The following is a 24,557-nucleotide window of genomic DNA, read 5'->3' as shown; positions in this document are numbered from 1 at the left end:
TTTTTTACAGATTTGCTGTACTGAACTTTTGGTTTTGAAGAAAAAGTCAGGTGGAAGGCAGTGCACTCCTACAGACAGCTAATGATGTAAAAAGGCAAAAGATGATGCTAAAGCTTTTTTTGTATCATTTTAATGCTTTAAATACATGTAACAATGTCACTGTTATTATTTGTTACATCTGGCCCCTTAATTTCTATAATACATCGCACCAATACCAAACTAAGAATACTGACAGTGTGCTTTTTCAATTGCTATCAGAATAGTATTTTACCCAGAACTATTAAAAATAGTCAGTGAATAAAATTAATGCTCTCCATATACAGCCAGAGGCAAAGTACTGGCTCATAAAGCAGGAGGAATGAAGTTTTTGTTGTACAGCACTGTCCTGAATCCAACTTCTGCCACATCTTGAAAGTAAAACAGTATGCCAAAGATAACACTGCCCAGACTTTTCAGTGCCATAAAAGCCAGAGCTACTTGTAGTAGAAGAGTAATTAGAAGCTGGAATCAGCTTATCTGTCCCCCCAGGTGTAATCATTTTCCTTAGAGTGTAGAAAAATCTCATCTCTAACACCTCTCTCTTATGTCCTGCAAGTAACTAAGGATAAAGCTCTTACACAGAAGGGAAACAAGGCTCTTTTATCATGAGCAGCATTGGGCAGTACTGACATAGTGAGTGCTGCCCCTCCTTCATTTCTTGCAGGAGCAAGTTTGTCTCATTGTTTAGGTACTCTGCTATTTACTGCAATGTTTTATCAGTTTCATCTACAGCCACTACGAATGGCGAGGCAGCAGTGAGCAGTCCTTGCACACAGATTCATACCACCATGGCAAAGGCAGGAGGGGCCCAGTGTGTCACCTGCATGAACAGCTAGAAGTCACTGTAACGGAGTAAGAACGCTCCTAAAGATCAGCAGGCAACAACTCAGGTGAGTTAACTTCCTTTGGATTGCACTAGACCATTCCTTAGGCCAGCTGGAAGTTATACCACAGAGACCCTGCCTTTCCCATACAGAATGCTAGAACACTTTAATCTGTGCAATACCAAATTCAAAGCCACACAGTAAACCTGTTCATGATTTCTTGAGAACAGTGCTGGTGGCAGTTGTTGAAAGAGCTAAATCAATCATCTCACCAATGTATCAAGAACAGAAGCATAACTGCCAATAGATTAACAGCACCAGTACAAGTTTATAGATGAAGTCAACAGTGATGATTCAGTCACCAATACTGGAAATCCCATCTCTTACCTAAGTTTCTGAGAAGCCACAAACACATGAACAAAAAGGCTCAAGTATTTCATGCCTACGAGAAGCACAGCAGGACCCTCTTTGACGAAAGTTGAAGTTGGCCTCAAAACTGGAGGCATCAGTTCCTCCTCCTCCCCAAATCCAATTACAGCCATGCTGGCCAGACACCAACAGAAGCATCAACATTTTCAGAGACAGAAGCTAAAGAACATTTTGTATTACTGAAGTACTTCAGTATGGGCTGAATCATATGCACACATGCCTCTTCTTCCTAGGATTCTAGAGCTGAGTGCATTTAGGGTATGCACCACTTACATGGCACCTGGCTGCATAATGTACTTTACTCATACATGTGCGTATATCTCTGTGTACACAGATTAAAAGTTCTCTTATGTGCTTGGGTATACTGCATGAATTGGGTAAATAATAACAACTTGATGTCAGCTTCCACATCCCAAGTACGGAGAATTATGTCTTTAAAGTACTTTAAACTAGACATAACTCAGTGCCAGCATTAAAAAAAAAAGCTGCACACTCAGTTTGCCCCTCAGCTTCTCAAGCTTAATTCTGAGGAAACTACAGCAAAATGGAAGAACGTGATTCTGTAGATACATCAGCATCCCAAAATTCCTCGTTATGACCCCTTCTGTTTTGAATGTTGGCTGATCAACATGCACAAGTCCTGCATGGCTCACTCCAGAGCAGAACTCTTCTCATTTGAAAGCACGTCTCAATGATGGTCTGGCAGAGAATACAGAATAACCACATCCATCTTTTTTGTTTTGTTTTAATCATTTTTTAAGCCAAGCAGCATTAGCAAGTGATTAGTAAGTGTTTTTATAAGGACACAGGTAATAGATATAGTGCTCTGGGGAAACAAGGTCACTTCAATTTCAGCAGACAGAGCCACTAGGCTTATGTTAGCTATCTCATCTCACTGTCTGATACAGGAGCCATTAGATGACAGTCAGCATTTCAGATCTTCCAGGAGGAAAAACAACAACAGCAACAACGAAGAGTGATTTTCCTGCCACTCATTTTTGTTTGGCATGAGGAGCAACAGGTTTTATTTGTCATGTATGCATCATCAAGCTTCAGAACCTCAGAAAATGAACCAAATTAACCTACTACCCAAAATGAAATTGTGGCCTCTAACACAGTTTAGATAAAAAGGGAAAGGGAAGAACCTACCATTAGTCACATGCATTTCTTTCTCTCAACAAAAGCAGAAGAAGTCACACATACTGGAATTCAAAAGCAGTCCAGGCATATCTGTAAATAACAGGTTCAGGTTCCTTTTGAGAAAGACAAGGCAACACTACGACTTCCTTGAGAATCAACCACCAACGTGATCGTTCCCAGACTAAAACAGTGAGACAGGCAGCTCGGTCTGAGCGATTGGGCAAGCTGCATCTCACGACTGAGAAACCTGACTCAGCAGCTAGTCCAGATTTGGGTGACTGCACATCACATACAGAACAGATAATTGTGATTTAAGTTAAGAGCCTTCAGAATCCAAATTTCAAGATGCAGAGAACACAGACCACAGAAAAGGCACCCGCCAACACTCATAAGAAATAAAAAATGAGAAATGAGAACACTCCTCTTGAAGTAGGTCTTGGAATCAGCATTACATTATTTAAGGTTTATTATTTTTATATAAAAAATTATTTAGGCTGATGGACTAAAGGTAATCTGAGCTCATCTTGCACAGTACCTGCTGATTCAGAGAGAAAGAAACGCACCAGACACTAACCCTGACTCATCTATAGGAGAGAGAAATGTTGAAAAATACTACTAGCTGAGCACAGTTCTCTTCACTGCTTTAGCTTGTAGCAGAAGAGGAAGAAGTACGGTGGGACTTCCCGTGATGTCACAAAGACAAGTTTAATACTTCTATTTTTACATTAAGAATCTTTTTAATTCTATGAGCTTATGATTCCTCCATACTGTAACCTTAGTTCTAACAATAATGGCATAGAAGGATGTCAATGCTTTACTTGACAGAAAATAAGATGCAAAAAAAAAAATAAGACAGAAGCTTAAAAAAAAAAAGCTTGTTGCTCTCACATTATCTTTTAATTTTCATTCTGATTTTGAGAAACAATGCACACGTCTTCAGTAAAGCCTGAAGCACTCATGCTGCATTGCACTACTGGCCAGAGGTGATGGTTAAGTATATTAATAGGAAGTATTTATTGTATATAACTGGCTAACTGTATAAAGTATATGTCAAAACAAAGTAATCTCCAAGGAAATTAAAACTAATTCCAACAGGAACATAAGTTCATTATGAAAAATTCATCTTCCTACGTCTTTCTTACCTCCTCATGGGAACGTCACAGTGAGTTTTCACAGTGTGCAGCTGACAATGCAGAACTCAGTTTGAGAGGCAGAGACAAAAGCTTACTAGCAGAAAGAGAAACTCCACTCCAAGGCGTGGTTAAAATGAGTTGAATTCACAAGGATTTACTGAGATTACTTCAGCTGTCCTGCTGTCAGTGAATACCTGTCAACTCACTCAACAGAAGGCATCATATTATTAATCAAGCTTATACCTTTATTTAAATGGAATAACCTTGCTGAAAAATTTCGGACAAGGCTTATACTTTTAACAAAGATTTGCACTGATGTAAGCAGTCAAGGTGGCGAGATTCATCCACTCTACCAGGTAACAGAGACAGGTCTGACACGGCTGGGTGCTACTGCACATACTGCTGCTCTGGCTATGCTTGCAGAAGTCCTTTCACAGAGGAGTCCTAAATCCACTGTCCTTTCATATGCCACAGCACCCCCATTTTCAGTGACTGCACCTGTACCCATTGCCACGAGCACCATCACGTGCTGCAATGCAAGCATTCAGAACAAGGTTGAAGTAAGCTTGCTACGACTGGCTAACTGCTACCAGATACTGCAGAACTGCAGAAAGTCAAACCCACCCAGAGGTATTTGACGTTAATCCATCTTGCAAATACCTTCTGAGAGAACTGAAGTTCACTGCAAGCAAGTCAAATTTGATTAAACAGATTGGGTAACAGAGCCATTTCCCTTCACTGCCAAAGCTTTCCCTTCAAGTTCAGGATTTCCAGAACAAGTAATATACTTGTGGGCAAAACACACCACAGACCTCAGAACAAGCTTGCTACGTCGAATCTAGTTTAAATCCCAGGTTTAACACACCTCCCAACTTAACAGCAAGTGCAGTAGCTCAGAATCAGACCACTAGAATCAGCATAAAGTAGGTCGGCTTACCTTCTCTCTAGCACACCTTTTAGATAGAAGGCAGACTACAATGAAGGAACAATCTGCATTTACCACCATCACATCTCTACTCACCTGAAAGCACATGGTAGGAATTGAGGGAAAGGAGACAAAACACTCCTTTTCAAATTTTGATCTCCTGTATGAACTAAGTAGCAGACTGTCACATCAGTTCACTATCGGAAGGAAGGACAAACTACGAGACTTGGCTGAACTGCAGGCAACAGGGCTGAAATACAGTTAATGACTGACACTCAGTCAGTTCACTCCTCTTGGCCATGTAAGAAGTGAACGCACCTTGCTAGCGAGGTACAAATCACTTCACTGGAAGGACAGAAGTGAGACACCACACTGCTCTCCTGTGCGTGGAATTTACAGCTGCACTGCAATTCCTGCACTGAAGTGAGCACTTCTGTTTCCAAAACAGATTAGAAAGTGACGAAAGGACAACTGCCAACCTCAGCATTAATAGGTAACACTTTCAGCAAAGGTGCATCTGGAAGCAATTCCGCAATTAAACAACATAAACGGACTCAATTCCATCATTTATAAGGTACAAATAAAAAGGCAACTATAGTTTCCAAGTCCTTCTATCATAATGTTTTCTTTCTCCGTTTTCACACAGCTGATGAGTTTGCAACAAGTCGCTACTAACATCTTTGGAGGAAAATGCAAGACAGGAAGCAGTAAGTGCAATGCCATTGGACTTTTTTCCTTTTTTTTTTATTTCTGTATGCAATGTAATGTTTAGGCACGTTGCTTGGGACGCTTTCTAAAATAAATCATTGGCCATTGTTTAGAGTATCCTTTTGGCTTTAAATACTGGTCAGGAAAACAAATGATGTAAAAATAAATGAATATAATTATTACAGAAATAAAAATGGATTTGCATCTAAAAGTGCAGGAGGTGAAGTACTTTAACCCTTTCACCAGACAATGTGGCAATATACAGAATATTGCTTCCGTTTGTTTGAGAAGGCTGTTGGAATTGTACACTGACATAGAAAATTATAAATTACACAGAATTAGTTTCCATAATCACTATATATATATACACAAACCAGCTGCGAAAAAAACTGGTTTAGAACATACAAATGAAAGCCTCACACAGATCAGTACAGTGAAAGTAACAATTAACATGCTCTGCTGCCAAAATTGGTATTAAAAGAACACTATATACTTTTAAAATGCGTGTACTGTAATTACATTAGCAGCACGGGCATTTCATTTACTTGACTTGTCTAAGAGGATCACAGCGTTTTAAATACGCAGATTGTTCTGAAATGTTCCATCGTGTAATGCTGGGGATTAAAGTAAATCTTGGTGAATGGGTTAAAAGGCAGGTGAATCACTTAACACAACAAGCCATGTGCACTTCAAATATTCTAGTGTTTCACCTGTAAGGTACTGTTTCAAGCAAACAAGACTTAACAGAACATATGGCTTTACAGTAACATCAATTTGTCAACTAAGTTGTAGCAATAAATACTTAAAATCTCTACCAATAGACTTACATTTTTGATCTGTTTTAAACAATACAGAAAACAATTACCAATTAAAAAACCTGTTGTAAAATGTTGAACACCAAAATTCTCATTTAAATCACTTCTGTAAGCTAAAACAACCAAAATAACGTTTATAGGGCATTTCAGTTCTACAATTCTTTGCCAACCCAGAAGAAACATGAATTCAGGTGTGGGGTTTTTTTTGGTTGGTTGTTTTTTTTTTTCCTTCTTTTTACAAGGTGAAAAATGTATGAAAAACTGCTAAATACTTTGGTCACACTAATCGTCAAATAGTTATGTCTCAAATACATTAGATTTGTGTATTCACTTTTTTTTATAAAACTATTCTTACAGCCATTTTTAACTATAGTAACACTACTGTCATCATTACATGGGTGGCAGGATCTTATTTCACAGGCCACCCGTTAATTAGAACAATACAATATAAACATACGCAAAAATTATTGGTATTTCTCAATGTGCAATATTTTTACACTTATGAATTTCTGTACAATGTCTTAAAATCTAGAATATAAATGTTGCTGGTCCTGATCCCTTGCAAAATTAGTGCAGCAGTAACTGGCTTCAACAGGCTCTAGATGAAATCCTCAAGAAACGCTCAAACCCCCAGGTATCAGTTCATTTTCTTCAGCCAAGGCAGCAGACATCACATATCATACAGGGCCATTAACAGATGTCTCTCCTAAAAGGGTGCGTTGATCAGTCCTAAGAGGCCAAAAAAGGATGTAAGTGCACAAGAAACAGGTGGTGTCAATTTTTTTTTTTTTTTCCAAATGCCCAAAATTGCAGACAATGTTAAATTAACAAAACTAGGAAGAGCTGCTGAATTCCTCGAGGTGGAAAGTCCTTGCAGAGAGATCTTGACAGATTAGAGCACTGGAAAATCACCAGCCACATGGAGTTCAACAAGAGCTGGATTGCCCATCGGTCAGCCCTGGCCGTATATACAGACTGGGGAAAAGAAGCTGGAGAGCAGCCCCACAGAAAGGGATCTGGTGTTCTGGCTGGTGGCAAGTCGATGTGAGCCAGCAGTGTGCCCTGGCTGCCCAAAGGGGATGCACCAGGCCCAACACTGCTGCCGGGTGAGGGGAGGGATTGTCCCACTCTGCTCTGCACGGCCTCGCCTCCAGTACTGCATGCCATTTGGGTGCCACAATGCCAGAAGGACATAAAACTGTTAGCATCCAGAGGAGGGCTGTGAAGACGGTGAAAGGTCTGGAGGGCAAGGTGTGAGGAGCGGCTGAGGTGCCTGGGTGTGCTCAGCCCAGAGCAGAGGAGCTGAGGGCAGCGCTGAGCTTTGCTCTGTGTGACAGCGACAGGGCTGGAGGGAACGGCATGGAGCTGAGTCAGGGGAGGGTCAAGGGAGTGTTAGAGTAAAGTTCTGCATCAGAGGGTGGAGGGCACAGCCCCCAGGTTCAAGGAGCATTTAGACAATGCTCAAAAATACAGTTTAGTCCTGGTATGGGCAGGAGTTGGACTCTGATTTTTGTGAGTCCCTTCCAGCTTGGGAAGTTCTGTTCAGACAAGGTTGTCATTAGCAAAGGCTGTGACATTTCTTCCAATCTACTGTTCTGATTACAAGGTTCTAAACATTTGCCCCACAGGGAAGCCAAAAACCACAAGTTTTCCTGCAAGTATAATTAAACTTCTCAGAATAGAATTCCACAGAGCTAAAAAGAGGGAACAAGCTAATTACAGGCTCATCCTTTTCTGAAGTTCTTTCTATCTCGTTTGGCATAGCCAAAGTAACTCAGCATACTAGCAAAATGTGTTTCATCTTTATTGATAACTGAATGATCTCTGGAGCTGCTGATCTCTCCCCTAGAGAACCGCCGATAAATAGCACGCTTCTGAGACTTCTCCACAGCTTATTCTGTGAGGCAAAAGATGACACTGGGATACTTCAGACTGCATTTGAAAATAAGCAACTAAGACATAACAGGAAAAACAACTGCTTTGGTGATTAAGTTTATAAGCTGCTGTTTCACTAATACTTTGAACTTCAGACCATTAGTATGAAAGAAGTTAAAGAGCAAACCTGTAAAAGTGAAAATGGTAACAGTATATACAGTTCTAGATAAGCTTGGGTAAAGATGTGAGCTCATCTGCCCTGGTGTAACGCAAATGAAGAGATCAAATCAGCTGTGCGTAAAATATTAAGAATTGCAAGCAATAAAAGCAAAAAAATCTCAGCTTCCATTTAGCACAAGTCTACTGAACACATGTGGAGTTTCCTTTAGAGAATATAAATACCATTTGGAACTGCATGAGAAAAGTTACCTGTAACTCCTGTTCTCTGATGGTGTACATCACAGAGAAGCCACTCTTGGGTCCGTGCTCTACATGCACATGACCAGCAGGAGTCCCCCTAGCTAAGTCTTTGGCTGCTAAACACTAAAAACACTTTTTAAGAAAAAATACGTACATATTAGATAAAAAGACAGACAGCACTAGACAAAGTTAAACACTTTTTAGAGAAACCTGTAAGGTAAGAAACAAGTGCTGCACAGAAGGAGTTCTGACAGTTCAGAAAGCAGTACACTACGAACTAATTGGAAAACATTCACGACAGAAAAGGGCTCCTAGCAGAGATTATTATTACGGCCACCAGCCAAAGACCTACCTAGGGACTCCTCCCGCTAGTCACACATGCATGGAGCCCCAAAAGTACAATTCAGTTTATCTAGATGTTTGTTCTGTACGTATATGAGGATCTGCTGTGACAGTCACCTTTAGAGAAAGCACTGAGCTGCGCTGAAGCCGGTCACATTCAATGAAAGGAGTTGGAGATTCTCTGTAACCCAAAAGCAATCTGAGGAACTGCTGGCTCTGAGAGCCCTCTGTCGGCTAAAACGGGCATCTTTACTCAGAAGGCAATCACCTCAGAAGGCAAGTGCCCACACACTTCTTTCTTCCCTTTAACGTAATGCTTAGCACTGCCAGAAATGCTGCACTGATAAAACCAGCACCTCTAGATAACAAAGGGGTCGTGGAAAACGGAGTTTCTGTGTTTCCCCCTTTAAGTGGGCAGTTTTTTTCCAAGTGAAATCAATTTCTTGATTAAGTTCACTGAATGCATGCAGACTAGAAAGTTTAGGCTTACCAAAAAGTGTATCAATATTTCAGTGTCATCTCAGGTCCTGGATGCAAAACATACCCACTCAAACTAGTCCCAGACAGACAGAAGAGACATCTCTCTGATAGGAATAGGCTTGCACCTTTTCCATAAAGTACAATCGAAAACATTCAGTAGAGTTCTGTTGTATTACATGTCAAGCTATCTTCTAAATCTCAGCTTACAAAAGCTTTAAATTTTGTCTTGCCTAGGAAGTGAAGAGTGTAGTAGTGTCTACAATCTTAAAAAATGACTAACACTTCCAGAACATTTCTGTGAGAAATACTAAGTTCCTCTAATAATAGTTCTATATCTATGAAAGTTGAGAAAATACCTTTTAAACTATTGCAACTTAATATTAAAGTACATCTTTGTGTATTTATATGTTCAGAGTCATACTTCTGCTTATACTGCACAGCAAAAGCAGTCCCAATTGCTTTTAGTTAAGCAAATGCCTCCCTCCCTTCAGAATATGCTCCTTGTCAGAACTCCTGCAGCTCCCCAAAAAGAAGGCACAACACTACTCCTCCAGGCTCTGCCCTGCAGCAAGAGGAACAGTCCCCAGGGATGACTCAGAATTCAGTAACTGACTAACACACATTCCTTTTACATGGGTTTTCTTTAAGACAGCACAGTTCCCTCTTAGCACACTAAATTCTATCTAGATTAGGAAATGTCAGCATTAACACCAACACAAACTTTTGGGATTGTAATACCCTGACGTGCAACAAGCCATTAGCTCCCAGAGGAAACATGTAATTAATCTCTAGGCAAAAGTACTAAGCACAGGAAATAAGGCTCTCTTCCCCTTCTCTGAGCTGTGTAGCTCACGTGGACTGGCTCAAATGCAGCCCTTCTGCCTTCAACAAGATCAGTTCCAGCCATCTGAGACTTCTGGCAGGAAGGAGGCTGAAGTACTGCAAAACTGTCCTTTTGCACAGCAGCATTGGAAGCTACCTCTGCCAGACACTGCTCTGACTTAAGTCCCTGAGCAAGGTTCTCAAACATCACTTTCAAGGGTGGGATTCTTCTCACCTACTTCAAATTCTTCGCTGTTACAACGTTTAAGAACAAATTTCTCCATTTGACAGTTGTCAGCTCAGAACTATTTACTGAATCACTATTCTCTAAGACTGTACTAGCAGCCAAGCTGCTAAAGAACAACATTTCTTTCCTCCAATACATACACTGAGCAATCCAGACTGCTCCAGAGAACTTTATTTTAAACTATCTACGTACTTCGAGGAGTTTTCTCCAAATCTAATAGTATTTAGGTCAATACCTTACAAAGACAGAAGTGCAAACAATAAGTGATTCAAAATTAGAGGCAATTATTTGACTAGTTCACAACTAAACAAACACATGACTTAAGGCATTTCCCTGCCACACAGCTGCAATGGTGGATTCCCACCAGCCCTCCTGCAGTCAAACACAGAATGAAAACAGCAGCACCAGCTTACGTCGAAGCTCAGGACAAAGTCAAGCGTATCTCCAGTCATAGCTTTCATAATTCTTATCAAGTCTGTATCGTGAACCAATACATATAAGAAAATAGAGTGGGAATAGGAAAATTTACAACAATATTTGCAAGTCAAATAATACAAGGCAAATACATTTCTGATGACTCAAGAATTTCAGTATGGGTGGACAACATAGCAGTAAAAATCTCATAAATAGATGCAAGTGCATACGTAGCTTGAATTAAACTCAGACCTCTTTAGTTCTATTATAGAAAAATATATAAGATGCTGCTTAGAGAGCTGAAAGCATCCCTGAGTGCAGTTACCTCTGTTCTGGACTGCTGTTAGTGGGCTGCAAAGCTGAAGGAGCCTCTTCCGCAACCTCTGTGTTCTCCTCTACCACATATTTACAAGAAGCATCCTGCGAGGTAGACAATTTTCCTTCCTCACTACATGAAAGGAAACAAGGCATTTAATCTGTGAGTTTAATTTTTAAGTTACAATATATTTCAGACAACAGCAGAAAATAGGGAGAAGGGTTTGGTGTGTCACATGCAAATGGATTTTAAATTATGATTGAAACATGGAGATCAGGCATACGATTCTGGACTTAACAAACACTGAAGGCACCGGCGTTCAAAACCATTAAAAACTGACTGGATAAAAATGCAGGAAATACAATGGTTACAAATACAACCAGGAAGTAAATAAGGAATGTGTGTGAAGCCCAAAGCGATAACAATCAGGGTTACAATCCTTTACAGTACATACCGATAGGATTTCAACACTCTGAAGCCATAAGTATGCAAAAACAGAAGGAAGAAAGTATGAAAGAAATTCAAGATTCCCTTAGAAATTGGCATCGACAAAGTCTGTCCGTAAAACAAATCAGCAGAATCACTAACTTATCACCATCTCTATTGGTAAACCACCCGATGACTACACACGTAGGTGCAGTACTCGTACCATCCTTTGCCCTGTTGCAATTCACCAGCGTCTTCTCAGACATGGAACTGAACACAGCTGGGTGAAAAAGCGGTGCGCTCACACTGGGAAACACACTTGTGTTTGGCCTCTTTAGAGAATTATAAAAGCTCTGGCTTCCCACCTCGTCCCATTAATTCAGGCCCTGAGTGGCACAAAGTGATCTGTACACCCACAAGGGTAAAGGGTAGCTCCACAGCTGACAGAGTTGTTTTCTGCAGCAGTAAGTCCAGTCGTCAGGAGCATTCTAAAGTCATTGCTGATTTCTCTTCCTACTCTTACAGTTCTCCTGCCAATGGATCCTCTCTCTCTTTCAAAGAATCCTTTTCTTTCCTCCTACATATCCTTAAATCTATGCAGCCTATAAAATAATGTCTACCCCTGTGAATGCTCACCAACACCCATTTTCCCATCTGATTTATTACCTCATTTGTCCTAAAACTGTGTTTGATATACTTGCCACAAACACCGAGTCTTTTCTAAATTTCTTTTGTAATTATTCTTAAAGAGGTATCTTCCATCCTCCTCAACTTCTTCTCCCTTATGAACTAATTATGAACTAAGCTCAAAAATCATTTTTCTCCTTTACAGTTTTCTATATAGCAGCTCCTGTCCTTACGATGCTTCTCCTCAGCACTGACTTAATCACCATCCATCTTCTGTTGGCAGAAACTTATACAGAACTTAGGTCTGAGAGCATCCACTTTGCCAGATACACAGGTCAGAGTATGATCTCCACTCTTAATCTATATTGATTTATTATTTTTAATATTATTGCCTCTGGATAAAATATTTATTCCCCACTTGCTGTCTGGGCATATTTAAAAGTAGGTTTAAAGAAAGCCACGTGAGCTCTGACCAACATGAGGCCACTTATCCCTACACTGGACCTAAACATCCACATTTAAGATCTCATCCCTTCAACTCTCTTCTACACTTAACATCTTCCCTCCCAAATCAAGACCCCAGATTCATATTCCCTCCCCTTTGCACCTCTCTCCTTTCAGCTGAGAAGATCCATAGCTCAGGCAAGTAACTCCATGACAACAGGCAGCAACTGCACCACGTGCTGCCTACTCATATTTACTTCATTTTCTGCACTCTTATCAGAAGCCACAGAGCTGTCGTTTAAAGCTGTTTAAATGTAAAAGCACCACTGATATCCAACTGTGACTGAACTGTAACAACAGAAGTGCAGACCGTATAAAAGCATTCTTTAAAATACAGAATGAAGAGAAGATTCATCATTTACTAAGTCAAGAAGTCATTCCGATTCCATGATATACCACTCCAGAGTCACACTGCCCCTTTCAACTGCTGAGGTTCAATTTCTCTAATAGCCACTTGATTCTGTAAGTGCTGTGCAGTCAGAAACGCTCCCTCCCCCACATGAAAAAGCATTTCTTGGCACTTCATCTGAGTTACAATTTATTGCTTAGATATTCAAAAGGATAGAAACAAGAGTGACTGAAAGCTGTTACATTTCATTTCCCAGAGCATCCAGAATCAACTGTACTTGTCTAGCAACAGGAGAGCTAGAAGTAAAATGCATTTAAGAAGGACAGCATAGGGACTAACTCTGAGAAGTTTTTTCTTTGGAAAGATAGTGGCTCTATTAAACAATCCCTAAAACATGCAGTCAATTTCTTCTTAGCATTTAAAACTCAAATAGAGACAGATACTAGGAAATATAAAAGAATGAGAAGAGAGCTGGATGCAAAATGCTAGTAACATGCTGATCCATCAAGATCAGAGCAGGGAAAAACAGCATCAATATAGGCAAAAATATAATTGGTCAGACTAATTAGCCTCTGTTTCCTTATATTAAGAAGTGACACAAATTAAAAAACATTTCATCATTGAGATTTGGTATACGAAGTGGAAACAAATTTTACATATCACGATCCTTGTACATGTAACATGGAATATAACCATACTGTAAGGCCATATATCAAAATCTAACACTTTGTATCAAGAGATATCAAAATTAATGAGTTTGTCTGGTTCAAGACTTCCGCATACCACCTGGAGACCAGAACAGACCTGACACCAACATCCACACCACTAATTGCCCTGGATTTCTGAGTAATTACTCTCAAGAGCAGTGCCCAGCTGCCCTTCAATCTCTCCCTTCCAACCTCTTTTCACGAGAGACTGAATTCCAAATCAAATACTCAGTGCAAAGTTTAAAAAGCTTTGGCCTTGATCTACAATTGTACCATTATTTTAATGTACATTCAAATTGCATAGTAACGTGCATCAGGCTCAAAATGGGGCCAGTTTTCCACTGCTAACTTTCCAATAACAATTCAGATTTGATAAGGAAAACCTTATTCTAGTAACTAACCAGAAATAAAGTTTCAAGACAATTACATTTGGAAAAGGGTTCTAGTTGAACACTTAGGAATCATCACTTGTAACTCTTTGTGATGACAGCGTTCCATCAGCAGCACTTGTAAAACAAGAGTGGGAAGGCAATACATAAGGAGTAAACTCTCACCTTTTGAAAACAGCCGTTTCAGTTTTAGCGTCTACAGTAAGGCTCAGCGTCTCCTTCATGCTGCCATTCATTACTGTTTCTGTTACCTTGTCTGCATTTTCTGCATCCTCTTCTCCATCGGAGCTGGCCTCCATAGCAACACTTCCTGGGGCTGGAAGAAACCAAGTACTTCAGTACGTGGCTGGGTATGTGGTTACTGCAACACGTTTGCTTGACCAAGATGTTAGCAGAGCAGCTATACAAGTATACCAAGTTAGGTCTTCTACGGCCCAATTCACTGAATCATTTCACACTATACAATTTGCCAGTAAATTCCCAAGTACTGGCAAGCCTCTGACAAATCCAATCTTCCTGGACTTCCCATTTGCACTTTGAGTTCTGTCTGCTAATATGTACAGAAAATTAATTAATGCGGGTTTGTCTTCTGATCATTTCACATAAATAGAACAAGGAGTACATGTATACATAAAAGGTAATTTCAAAAGGAAAAAGAAGAAAGGGGAAATCTGAACACTTTGAGGCTACTGGTCTATTGCACATGGGAAGAGATCAGAGGCTATTGACTATTCTTGGGCACCAGCACAGCTAAATGCTGCCGTATGCACGGCTTCTCTAACAGAAGAGATTTAGCTTCCCTGCTCATGATAGGAAGGCTTTTTAGAGGCAGAACCAACACTGGTTTCTTTTTCAACTAGGAAAACTGAATTTCAAAATTTCTTTTCGCAAGTCATTCTCATTGACTAGCAGAAGAGCAAACCAAATGAGAGGTCCCTGGATCCAGAGTTTTATAGCTTGGCAAGGTCTTTCTTTGGTCTGAGTATTAGAAATCAATCCATTCACATTTCTGAATGCAGAGTACTCACTTTCCAGCGGTGTTGGAAGACCAGTTGCATTTGCGCTCAAGGGATCCATTGGCTCTGTGTTTGTTTCCATTTCCACGGGAGAATTACTTCTTAAGGAATCTGTCGAGCTTCAAACACAAAATAAAAATAAGCTTTAAAAACAACAGATTGAAAGTTGTATTCGGTTCTTTCAAAGGCACAAAGCCTCGACCATTACTGAACCTGAATGACACCAAGTTCACAAGTCTTGGCTAAGGTGTCCCAAACAGAAGTTCAGTAATGCAAAACCCAGCAGAACACGGCGCCAACTGAGGATACGTTTGGCACTGCTGTTATTTTTACCTGCAAAGGAGATGCTGCAAGGCACAGAACTATTGCTGGCTGCTCACAGTATTTCCAACATTTTAAGCTACTTTTTAAGTGCACTTTTTGGAACCTCGAAAATCCAGAGTTCTCTGCTGAGACTGTTGACACAGACCCTAATTATCAACTGCAGAAGTTGTTTTACTCTGATTTATTTGCTCAGTGTTATATACAGCATAACTACAAGTTTTTCTGATGTGGAGTAATTCAAAATACAAATTTTGACCACTTGAAATACTTCCATCATTTACAGAGTAGCATCTTCTCAATCCACTAATGTGGCAACTCCATGTCTTCATTTATAAACCCTACTAGAATATGGTAACTCAAATTTTACATCTATAGGGATGATTAGGTACTCACACAGAGTATTTCTGATGTACTGATCACACCAAAAGAAGAAAGTGTGTATGAGGTGTGGTCAAAATAGTACAGAGCTGCCTTTCTAGATTTTGTAGTTACATAACCATGTATGTGTTTTATTTTTAAACAAAATTTGTTTAGAGCACTGATAAAACAAAATCATCATCAGCATTTTATGACTCTCACATTCAACAGTTACATGTGTTCCTTGAGTTCATTCTATACCAAAGAAGTCATAGCCCACTTCCAGGCAGAGACCAATATTCAAGTACACAAATAATCTTCAAAAATCCTCTAAAACAATGACCCTTTAGGATACACTTATACTATAAAAGCCTACGGTTTAAATTGATCATACAGAGATCTAATACTATAATGTGTGGGGCCTTTGAACACAGCACACTCTGCATTACCAGCAAAACACCTCCAACACAGCCTTGAGTAGCGAGGCACACCCCAACAATACCCAAACAGCAGTTGAACTCGCCCTGTATCACAACTGTTCTTACCTCAAAGAGGATGTGAACTCTGAAAAAGAAGCCCAGCCAGTTTCTTTGGCTGGCATAGGTTCTTCTGTACTCCATACATCAGACCCAACAGTATCCAGATTGGTGCCATGCGCAGTCTCCATGGGTACATCAAAGTTAGCTGACCAATTTGGTGCTAGAAAACCAATCAGCAAATTCATTAGGAACCAATTTAAAGAATGCAAATGTACATATGCCTAACTCACTGATTCTTTATGTGCACATTCCAAGAAGAGCAGCAACATTCTTAGCTGTATTTTAAAGCACATGCAAATGAATTCTCTGCATAGTTAAACTGTGAATGCATTCTTTAAGAGAAATTCTGCTAGTAAGGCAGAACTTTAAAAATGGTAACTCAGTATTCTGAGAAAAATCAGTAGCACTGATCTGAGGAACACAAAAACTGTATTAGACCACAAGTGCAGTTCCCCTTTTTTCCTTAACCTAACATTAATGGTTGTTGCAAATTTTCAGTGCTAGTTTCTACACTGAAAAAAAACCAGCACCCTCAGGTTTTTCATCCCTTCTTCAGTTTCCTATGCACATTTTCCTCAACACAGAAAATGAGCAAGACAACGCAGGTACAGGCGGTCTCTAACATCTCATGCATTAGCAGCACGGCTAAGTTTCAGAAAAGCTTAAGACCCCTTATAACTTTAAAATATTTACTGGGATATTAAATTTTGGAGCAGTCTGGACTTAAAAGCATCTAATTTAGGATAGGTCAATTCAAAATACTTCACCTACTCAAGGGAAACATTTTCTTCATTAACACTTACATACAAAAAAACAGGCTGAAAAGGAAGCTCTGACTAGCAATTAGAAATTCCAACCCAGGCAGATATGGGAGGAGACCCACATGGATCAAAACTTGTTTGACACACAGATGCCAACGACACCAATCTGACAAAAGAAAAGAAAACCCTTAACTATTCCTTCTGTTGTAATTTTTAATTCCTTACAGCCTAGATAAACACAGGGCTCTTGCCTACAGACGTTGCCAGTTTAAGTAAAGCCAGTTTAGTTTGCAACTTGATTGTGATAACTCTTAAACCAATTACAACATTAATTTTCCATGTGAGAGCCCTACTGATACACACTGTAAACAAGATTATTCACGTGTGAAATGACACCGATCTCAATCCATTTCCCTTCTGTAGAATGCGTTCTACAAGAACATTTGAAGATAAAGTGTTGGTCTGAAAAATTTCTAGTAAGAGCAACCATATTTTATGCTCAGAGATTAACAACCTATCAGGTTTGCAAGCATATGAGATGCGTAAATTTAATTTTTATTTTTCCCATTCTGATTCCTACTCAATTTTCCCTCTTGAAGAGTACAGATGTGAATTTTAGACTCCAGTAACTTAACTCAGGACATGTAAGGAATTTTAATTTCCCAGTACCCACATACTCTACAGCATGCAGCCTTTACAGTGAGAGATTAAGATACTTGGAATAAATAACAATAGGAGGAAAGCTCTTACAAAATAACACTGTGCTAAATGTAGCACTTTCCTATAATTCCAAGCAGTTGGCAGAAAAGCTACATACGTTCATTTAAGTCTACTTCCATTTTGTCCTCTGTATTGGCGTGCGATTCAAACAAATCTTGTTTTGTTCCATCCTCTTCTTCAGAGTCAGTACTTTCTTCGCTGTCCGTACTGCCCGAACTTAAAATACAAAGAGATAGTTTACATGGGATTGGATCTAGGGCACAAAAGAATACTAGAGAGTTTGAGGCTTGACAGAACCATAACAGCTATTGTTGCTGATAGATTGAGTGAAGTACAATTCATTAGCTGTCAGCATGTCCCTTATTTCTGCTCTCCCTCCCCCAGAAAAACAAAGTTTTATCACTTGGTCATGTAAAGAGATTTTTTTTCCTATGACAAAAAAAAAAAAAAAAAGAGAGAAACTTCACTCCTACCATGCAGAAGAGATTAGAAAAGAAAAAGGAATTAGACCAGTTATTTCCATACAATAAACAGAAGTGCTGAATTGTAAAATTCTTTTCAAGACCAACATAAGACAACAATTTATGTTGAAAACAAACCCAAACGTATTCCAGTCTGTCCATTTGCATATGTACTTTGTACCCTAGAGGCAAACCTCCCTTCCAGGTGAGCACAACCAGCGTTAACAGTTAAGTACTGACATACCTAAGCAAATGCTTAAAACACATCACCTAAGGATACACAACGCCAACACACAAAACAACTGCTCATGTAGAGGAGGTCTTAGCCCCACACACTCCAAAGGCTACAACAGAAAAAGCACATGTGGTTTGGGGCTTAAATCACAGGAAGGTCAGAAAAGCCAAAGCTAGGCTGGGACAAAATCCAGAAGCCACTGGAAGCTGTGTTGCTCTGAGAGTTTTGGGGAACAGATGTTCCTTTCCTTCAATGCAGCTGCCTATATAGTTTTATCCACAACTGCAGTGTGAATAAGGGCAAATATGGCAATGGAGGTGGATACTCAGATTCCAGTAGCACTACAGAAAAGATAGCAAGGTCTGCCTACACAGGTAGGGACTGCCTTAGACTGGGCTGCCTTGGGCTGAACAGAGGGCAAGAAAAAGGAAATAAGCTGAGATGCAGAAAGAACCAAGTAGTCAGGATAGCAATCTTAAGCAAACTAAGGCTTGAACAAAGACACAATAGCTATCCCTCTACCAACTTCTCCAAAGAAAGGAAATCAAGCTGGGCAGCCTGGGCAAACAGCCAACCTGAGTCAGAATTTGTACTCAGTGGGAGGACTCGCTATAGTGCTGAACACAAATGTCCTACCTGGAACGTCTCTGGGACTCTGGTGTAAATGCAATATGTTTTTCTTCCCAGATGTCTTCTTCATCAGAACCACCATCATCAAACTGCTGTATCCTCTCCTTACAGCATGCCTCAAACAATGCTATATTGCCCTAAATACAGGAAAAATATAAAAGTCTCTTGATGATTAATTATTCTACTTCAGTATTTTGGAAATACACGATTGGTTTGAAAAGAATCTTAAACTAGTGGGAAAAAAAAGCACCTCTCAGTAAGGACTAAAGGCATTGACAGAAGGCATTGACAACTTAAAGCTCCTCAGAAAAGCATACAGTGGAACTTGTTTTAGTCAACTGCCAACACACTGATTGCACTCATCCAAGAACTGCTGGGAGGCTCCATCACAATTCAGAATGGCGCGTAGGAATGACATCAAAAGAGCTTTCCACAGAAATGCACCACCAAATATTCCAGCTTTATTTTCTTTAGCAGGGTTCATTTCAGCTCAACATACAGTACATATGCTAGAAGTCTCTATTCTTCACTTCCTGTCACTGCTATCTTGCCAGAATGCTGAAGCAGTGTCTATGCTCAAAACTCACGTGCAGTCTGCACTGACTAGATCCAAGCTTGTTCTTGAACCTGGACAAATTAGAAGCACTTGCTTAATATTAACTATAAGGAACAGTAATAAAGTAATCTAACTAGAAAATCCCCACGAGTCAGGAGTAAGGTGTAGTTACTTTCCTAAGGTTATATATGCATCATAAAAGAATAAACAAAAGCCACCAACAAAACTTAAAGGTCACTCAGAAGTTTAAGAGACGGTAATTTTTCTGCAGGCACAGGAATGCATACTTACACTTTCATTTGTATTGAGGATAAAGTTGATGTCTGAGACCCGATCAAAAGAAACACTGCAAAATAAATGATGCATGAAATACACTAAGAAAAGAGGACGTCATTCACACGAGGACATGTCATTTTCACAAGTCCTTACTTACGCTATCAGACTAGGAAAGTGAGAAACTTAAAGAGGCAGTCACTTCCAACACGAAACCAAGCACACAAATTCCACTAAGGAAGTCTGTCCTTCCCGAGGTTTTCTCAGCTGTGAAGTATTTTAAAGATACATCTCTATCTAAATCCCCCGAAGATCTCATTAGCAGGTCTTTTATCTGACAATTGATTTCACCCCTCTACAGAAGGTCCTTCTTAACAAGAAGCAACAATGTGAAAAATTAACATCAACTTTGGTTTCCTGAAGACAACACTGAACAGCTCTGGTTTTTAACCGACCGCTAAATAGAAGTTCAACCTTCTTCCCCCCAAGCTGCACATTAAGTTGGAGGCTTCACACTTCTCCACACATCAAACTTCCCAGCAGTGCACTAATTACTGATATGGCTTAGACCAAAAATAACACCAGACAAATCAAATCTCTGGGGGAAGCAAGAAAACAGAAAGAGGAAGGATAACCTAACTAACTCTCAGAAGAGCTAATACGTTCTCTGGTCACGTACAGCAGTGAATTCAGAGCTACCCTCACCCTCTTCCTCTAATCCTCACAGCTTTACAGACCAAGCAGGTACAAGACCAGAGATCCAAAGGACCAAGTGTTAAATGTGGCTGCACTACCATGGGAGCTGCCCCCACCCACCCCAGGAATCACCACCTAGCTAGAAGTTGCACTAAGCAGGTAATTTAAACTGCAATTGATTCTTGCACAAGAGGCATAATCTTAAAGTAAAAGGCAGTTAACCTACAACTGAATTAACTCAGTGCACCTACCACATACCTCAAGGTCTCACTAAGTCATCATCCTTCCACCAAGATCATACACTACAAAGGAATTCCAACCCCCATCCTTGCCAAAATTCACTTGCCTCTAACCAAGTTCCACACTATCCTGAGCTACTTTCTCACCCATCTAAACTTCATCTATCCTCCCAGCAGATTACGTGGTGTAATAAGGCTGCTCTGCTTCTTGGAAGGCACGTGCAAGTTTCAGGTAGCCATCAGTTACTAACCACGTCTTAGAGAAAAGCAAAGATCTTACATTCCATTGCCTTTTTACACTTCTACAAGCCATCATCAAATAATGTTTTTATTCGATTTTAACTGCATCTTCTTCCATCCCAAGCCATGAATTCTAATTAAATCAGTACTGCTTTCAGTTAGAAATCCCATTCTTTCCTCATTATGCATCAGTTTATTTTGAATTGAAGAAAAAACCAGCAAAGTTTGTCATAGTTTTTGTTTTGTCATCTTTTTCCACTTGCTTTTGCTGTTTATAAAACTTGACCAAGACATGCTCTTACATCTTAACTGCTATGTCCTTAGAAACAAGGGCAGATTTATAATGCTCTCCATTAGTTTCCCCTACTGGAAATGGGGCGTGGATTCCTGCCATCTTCATAGGCAAACTTCTAAGTAGAGCAACTCATCTGCTCTGCTACACTGATTCAGAGGGGTCAGTGACTCTCTGTGCCTGCAAGCAGAAGTACTCCCCAATAAAGCCAACTCATTGGTCATATATGGCTGTTAAGAGCAGAACTACAATTTATTCTTCACTCACAAGCTTTATGTTCTCATGTTGGCCCAGTCAGGGCACTTCAAGTGAACGATTAGCTGTTGCTATCCCATATAAACTACTCAGAGAGGCTTTCTAAGAGCGCTCAAACACATTTTGGTACCAGAAGACATGACTGATAGCCAACTGCTTCACATGAATACAGGTTGGTATTTGTCATCACCAAAACCACAGCAGAAAAGAAAAAAAAGAAAGAAGTTCCAGAGACTACAGTCAAAACCAGCATAACAATATACTCACTTGCCGATGTCATCTTGATCAGCAAACTTCTCATCGTTGAAGCCAAACTGGTCAATAAAATTGGACGTCATTTGTTGCATCTGATAATCAGAAAAGGCCTGGCAACCCCAGGACCAACGACAGTGATATAATGATTCTAATAATACTCTAAATCCTATTTGCCCATTTTGCTCCAAAGAAATAAAAGTCTCTCTAATCTAAACATAAGAAACAGCAAAAGGAAATTTAATGCTAACACTAACTACGCGCCTTACGTTTACTGATTTGAAAGCCAGTCTAATTGCAGCTCTTAGTGAGAAAGTTAAATCTCTAGTTTAACCATGTGTTAACCAGCACCCTTCCAAATGCATCCTTAAGAAGCAGGGGAGCAACACAACGCTTTTCTTAATATGAATATTAAGATATGAGCAGAAAAAAATGCAGAGAAGTACATTAACTGGAGATACTAAGTTCATCACTAGCTGGATTGCTCATACATACATACTAACAGTGTCTCTTCAACATCTGGAAGAAACTGTAGAGCATGCACAGTAAATTCTTTAACATCCCACACGTCAGGGCAGTGTCACAACTGTGCTTATTTTTTTAAAAAGGATGTCAGTACCAAATGCCAGCAGATAGGTGTACCAGCACTATGAACTAAATTAGTACTCATTCCCCTCGAACTTTTAACAGTGTTGTTTCTGTGTGTAAAGTCAGCCATGGTCAAGCTACTCCAGAAAACATGGCTGATGTCAATTCTCTCATTGCCTTCCCAGGTAGCCAAGGGGTCACAGCATACAGACAGAACCTCTAAAGAAAGTGGTGAAGCAGAACAAGGTGAATATAGAAAGAAAACAAGAGAACAGTGGAAACAAAGTTTGAATTAAGGCAGGAAAGAGAAAAATGATGGCTATAGAAATGAGGCAAACAGCAACGTACCATCAGGCTGAGAGTGAGTCTGAGAAACCTGAATGCAGGCACTGGTACGTAGGGTTACTATGCAATGCCAAGGCAAAGCAGGAACTCTTGTATTTTGATCTTGGATTTTAAAATCTGAGAGCATTTCAGAACTTCAGGATTTCATACCAACACAATTCATGTATCAGGCTTACGTAGGTTAACAACCAATTACTGACTGTCCCACTAAATCATTATTCATCTTTATGCTGGTTACTGAGAACTGTTCTTGTAAAGCATCTTCGCTATTACGGATGTTACAAATGCATGAGTGAAAACAGGGTGCAGCCATTAATGCCAGTCACAGGATAAACAGAAAATTAAGACATGAAGGGATTATGAAACTCCTTTGACTGGATGTTGTGTTGAGGGACATGGTTTAGTGGGAGCTAATGGTAATCGGTGAACTGTTGGACTGGATGATCTTTTAGGTCTTTTCCAACCTTGCTGATTCTATGATTCTATATTTGGTCACTACATCAGAATTGTATACAACAGTATACAAAATGCAATTTCCAACTGCTTGTGTGCCTAGGGCAGGACAGCTCCATCCCATACTCATATGTTTGAAAAAGGGACAAAAAGCAATACTGTGTTTTAGTGTGTATGCAGAACAAAAGAACAATGGAAGAATTTCTACAGCCATTGCAAGGCAGCACATGAAACAGTAATGGCACAAGAAACCTTACATCCCAGGCTTAGCTGTCAGGAAGACATGTTTGATAAAGACATCAGTTCTGAAGTGCTCATCAGAAACTGCTTTAGAAGTGTCTCTGAGTGAAAAGAAACATTTCTTTTGGGCACAATGGGGACTTATTAGAAGTACAGCATCAAACTAAACTTGGATGCAAGCGTAATTCTGCATAAACAAAAGTTAAATTTGACAAAAAATTAAAAGGTAAACAGGTTCTTTAGTATTTCCCACTCCTCACCTACTTCCTAATGGGTGCCCTCCTGATTCCCCCCCGCTTTACTTACTGACCTACAGAGATTAGGCTAGCTGTAGCCAGTTATCTTTACTCATTAAAGAACGCTTTAAGTAATTTCAATGCATTTTCCATCAGTGACTTATCTTGTCTAATACCTTGCTTTCTTCACAAGACAACTTTAAAATACACAGTTTATTTAGCTAAGGAAAAACATGTATATATAAAAAATAGTTTCCTTCGAGTTATTCACTGTAGTACTACCTGCATTTCTGCCTGGATTATTAAGGGGTGCATGAGAAGCACAGAGTTGCTTTGAGATCTCACTTTCTCACTAGAGCTGCTTCAGATGGCATCCAACCTATCATGCTGGAATTCAGCAGACCATACATGCACAAGACCCATGGAGCAGATAAAAATGAAACTAATTCTCTAAATTTGAGCCACCACTCCCAATTCAAACATTGAAAAGCAATTACTTATCATTAAAAACATAGAAAATGTGCGAAGTACCAAAACCAGTCTTAGACTAGGTACTAGACAGCTGTTAGTATGAGCTGAAAGAAATATGATTTCGATTAATGATCTAGACAAGTTGGTGCTTTGTATAGGGCATCTATCAGTAGTCTTGCATGACAAAACTACACACCAGCAGCTGCCACTCTTTCACCATCCATGGAAGAGTTAAAGGAAATTTATATTGCAGACAGTATTATTAGAAAAATTCTGTCATGCTTCATGAAAATGGCACCAATGTTCTCCATAATCACTCATCCCCAAAATACTCCAAATGCCATCACCTTTTTAAATAAGAGTTATCAATTACTATGAAAGCATTAAAGCTTCAAGGTGGACATAGCTGTGATTTAAGCTTTCAGTCTGGTGGACTTGAAACTTCCT

General features: G+C 39.7%; 1 protein-coding gene and 1 long non-coding RNA gene across 14 annotated transcripts in view; one reads left to right on the top strand and one right to left on the bottom strand.

The window, feature by feature from the left end:
• The window catches only part of LOC104911054, a 35,861-nt gene extending 29,820 nt beyond the window's left edge, over window positions 1-6,041 (top strand). For 5 of the 6 annotated variants that reach the window (XR_004159857.1, XR_004159859.1, XR_004159858.1 and 2 more), the window contains one exon: window positions 760-1,674. This is a non-coding gene — a long non-coding RNA (uncharacterized LOC104911054). Of the gene's footprint in view, window positions 1-759; window positions 1,675-5,136 lie in introns of those variants that run through there. The other variant, XR_004159856.1, reaches the window with a different exon arrangement.
• PPP6R3 (protein phosphatase 6 regulatory subunit 3) overlaps window positions 2,301-24,557 on the bottom strand; it is a 53,278-nt gene continuing 31,021 nt past the window's right edge. For 7 of the 8 annotated variants that reach the window (XM_019615459.2, XM_010711169.3, XM_010711170.3 and 4 more), the window contains 9 exons: window positions 21,793-21,890; window positions 19,822-19,876; window positions 18,981-19,111; window positions 17,746-17,864; window positions 16,174-16,327; window positions 14,960-15,066; window positions 14,097-14,247; window positions 10,939-11,061; window positions 2,301-6,742 (listed from right to left, as the gene is read on the bottom strand). In XM_019615459.2, the coding sequence (XP_019471004.1) occupies window positions 6,691-6,742; window positions 10,939-11,061; window positions 14,097-14,247; window positions 14,960-15,066; window positions 16,174-16,327; window positions 17,746-17,864; window positions 18,981-19,111; window positions 19,822-19,876; window positions 21,793-21,890 (990 nt within the window). In that variant the 3' untranslated portion in view covers window positions 2,301-6,690. The remainder of the gene's footprint in view (window positions 6,743-10,938; window positions 11,062-14,096; window positions 14,248-14,959; window positions 15,067-16,173; window positions 16,328-17,745; window positions 17,865-18,980; window positions 19,112-19,821; window positions 19,877-21,792; window positions 21,891-24,557) is intronic. The other variant, XM_010711174.3, reaches the window with a different exon arrangement.

The sequence above is a fragment of the Meleagris gallopavo genome, chromosome 5 (assembly GCF_000146605.3).
Source record: "Meleagris gallopavo isolate NT-WF06-2002-E0010 breed Aviagen turkey brand Nicholas breeding stock chromosome 5, Turkey_5.1, whole genome shotgun sequence".
NCBI classification, from domain to species: Eukaryota; Metazoa; Chordata; class Aves; order Galliformes; family Phasianidae; genus Meleagris; species Meleagris gallopavo.
This window is presented reverse-complemented; position numbering and strand designations above follow the sequence as displayed.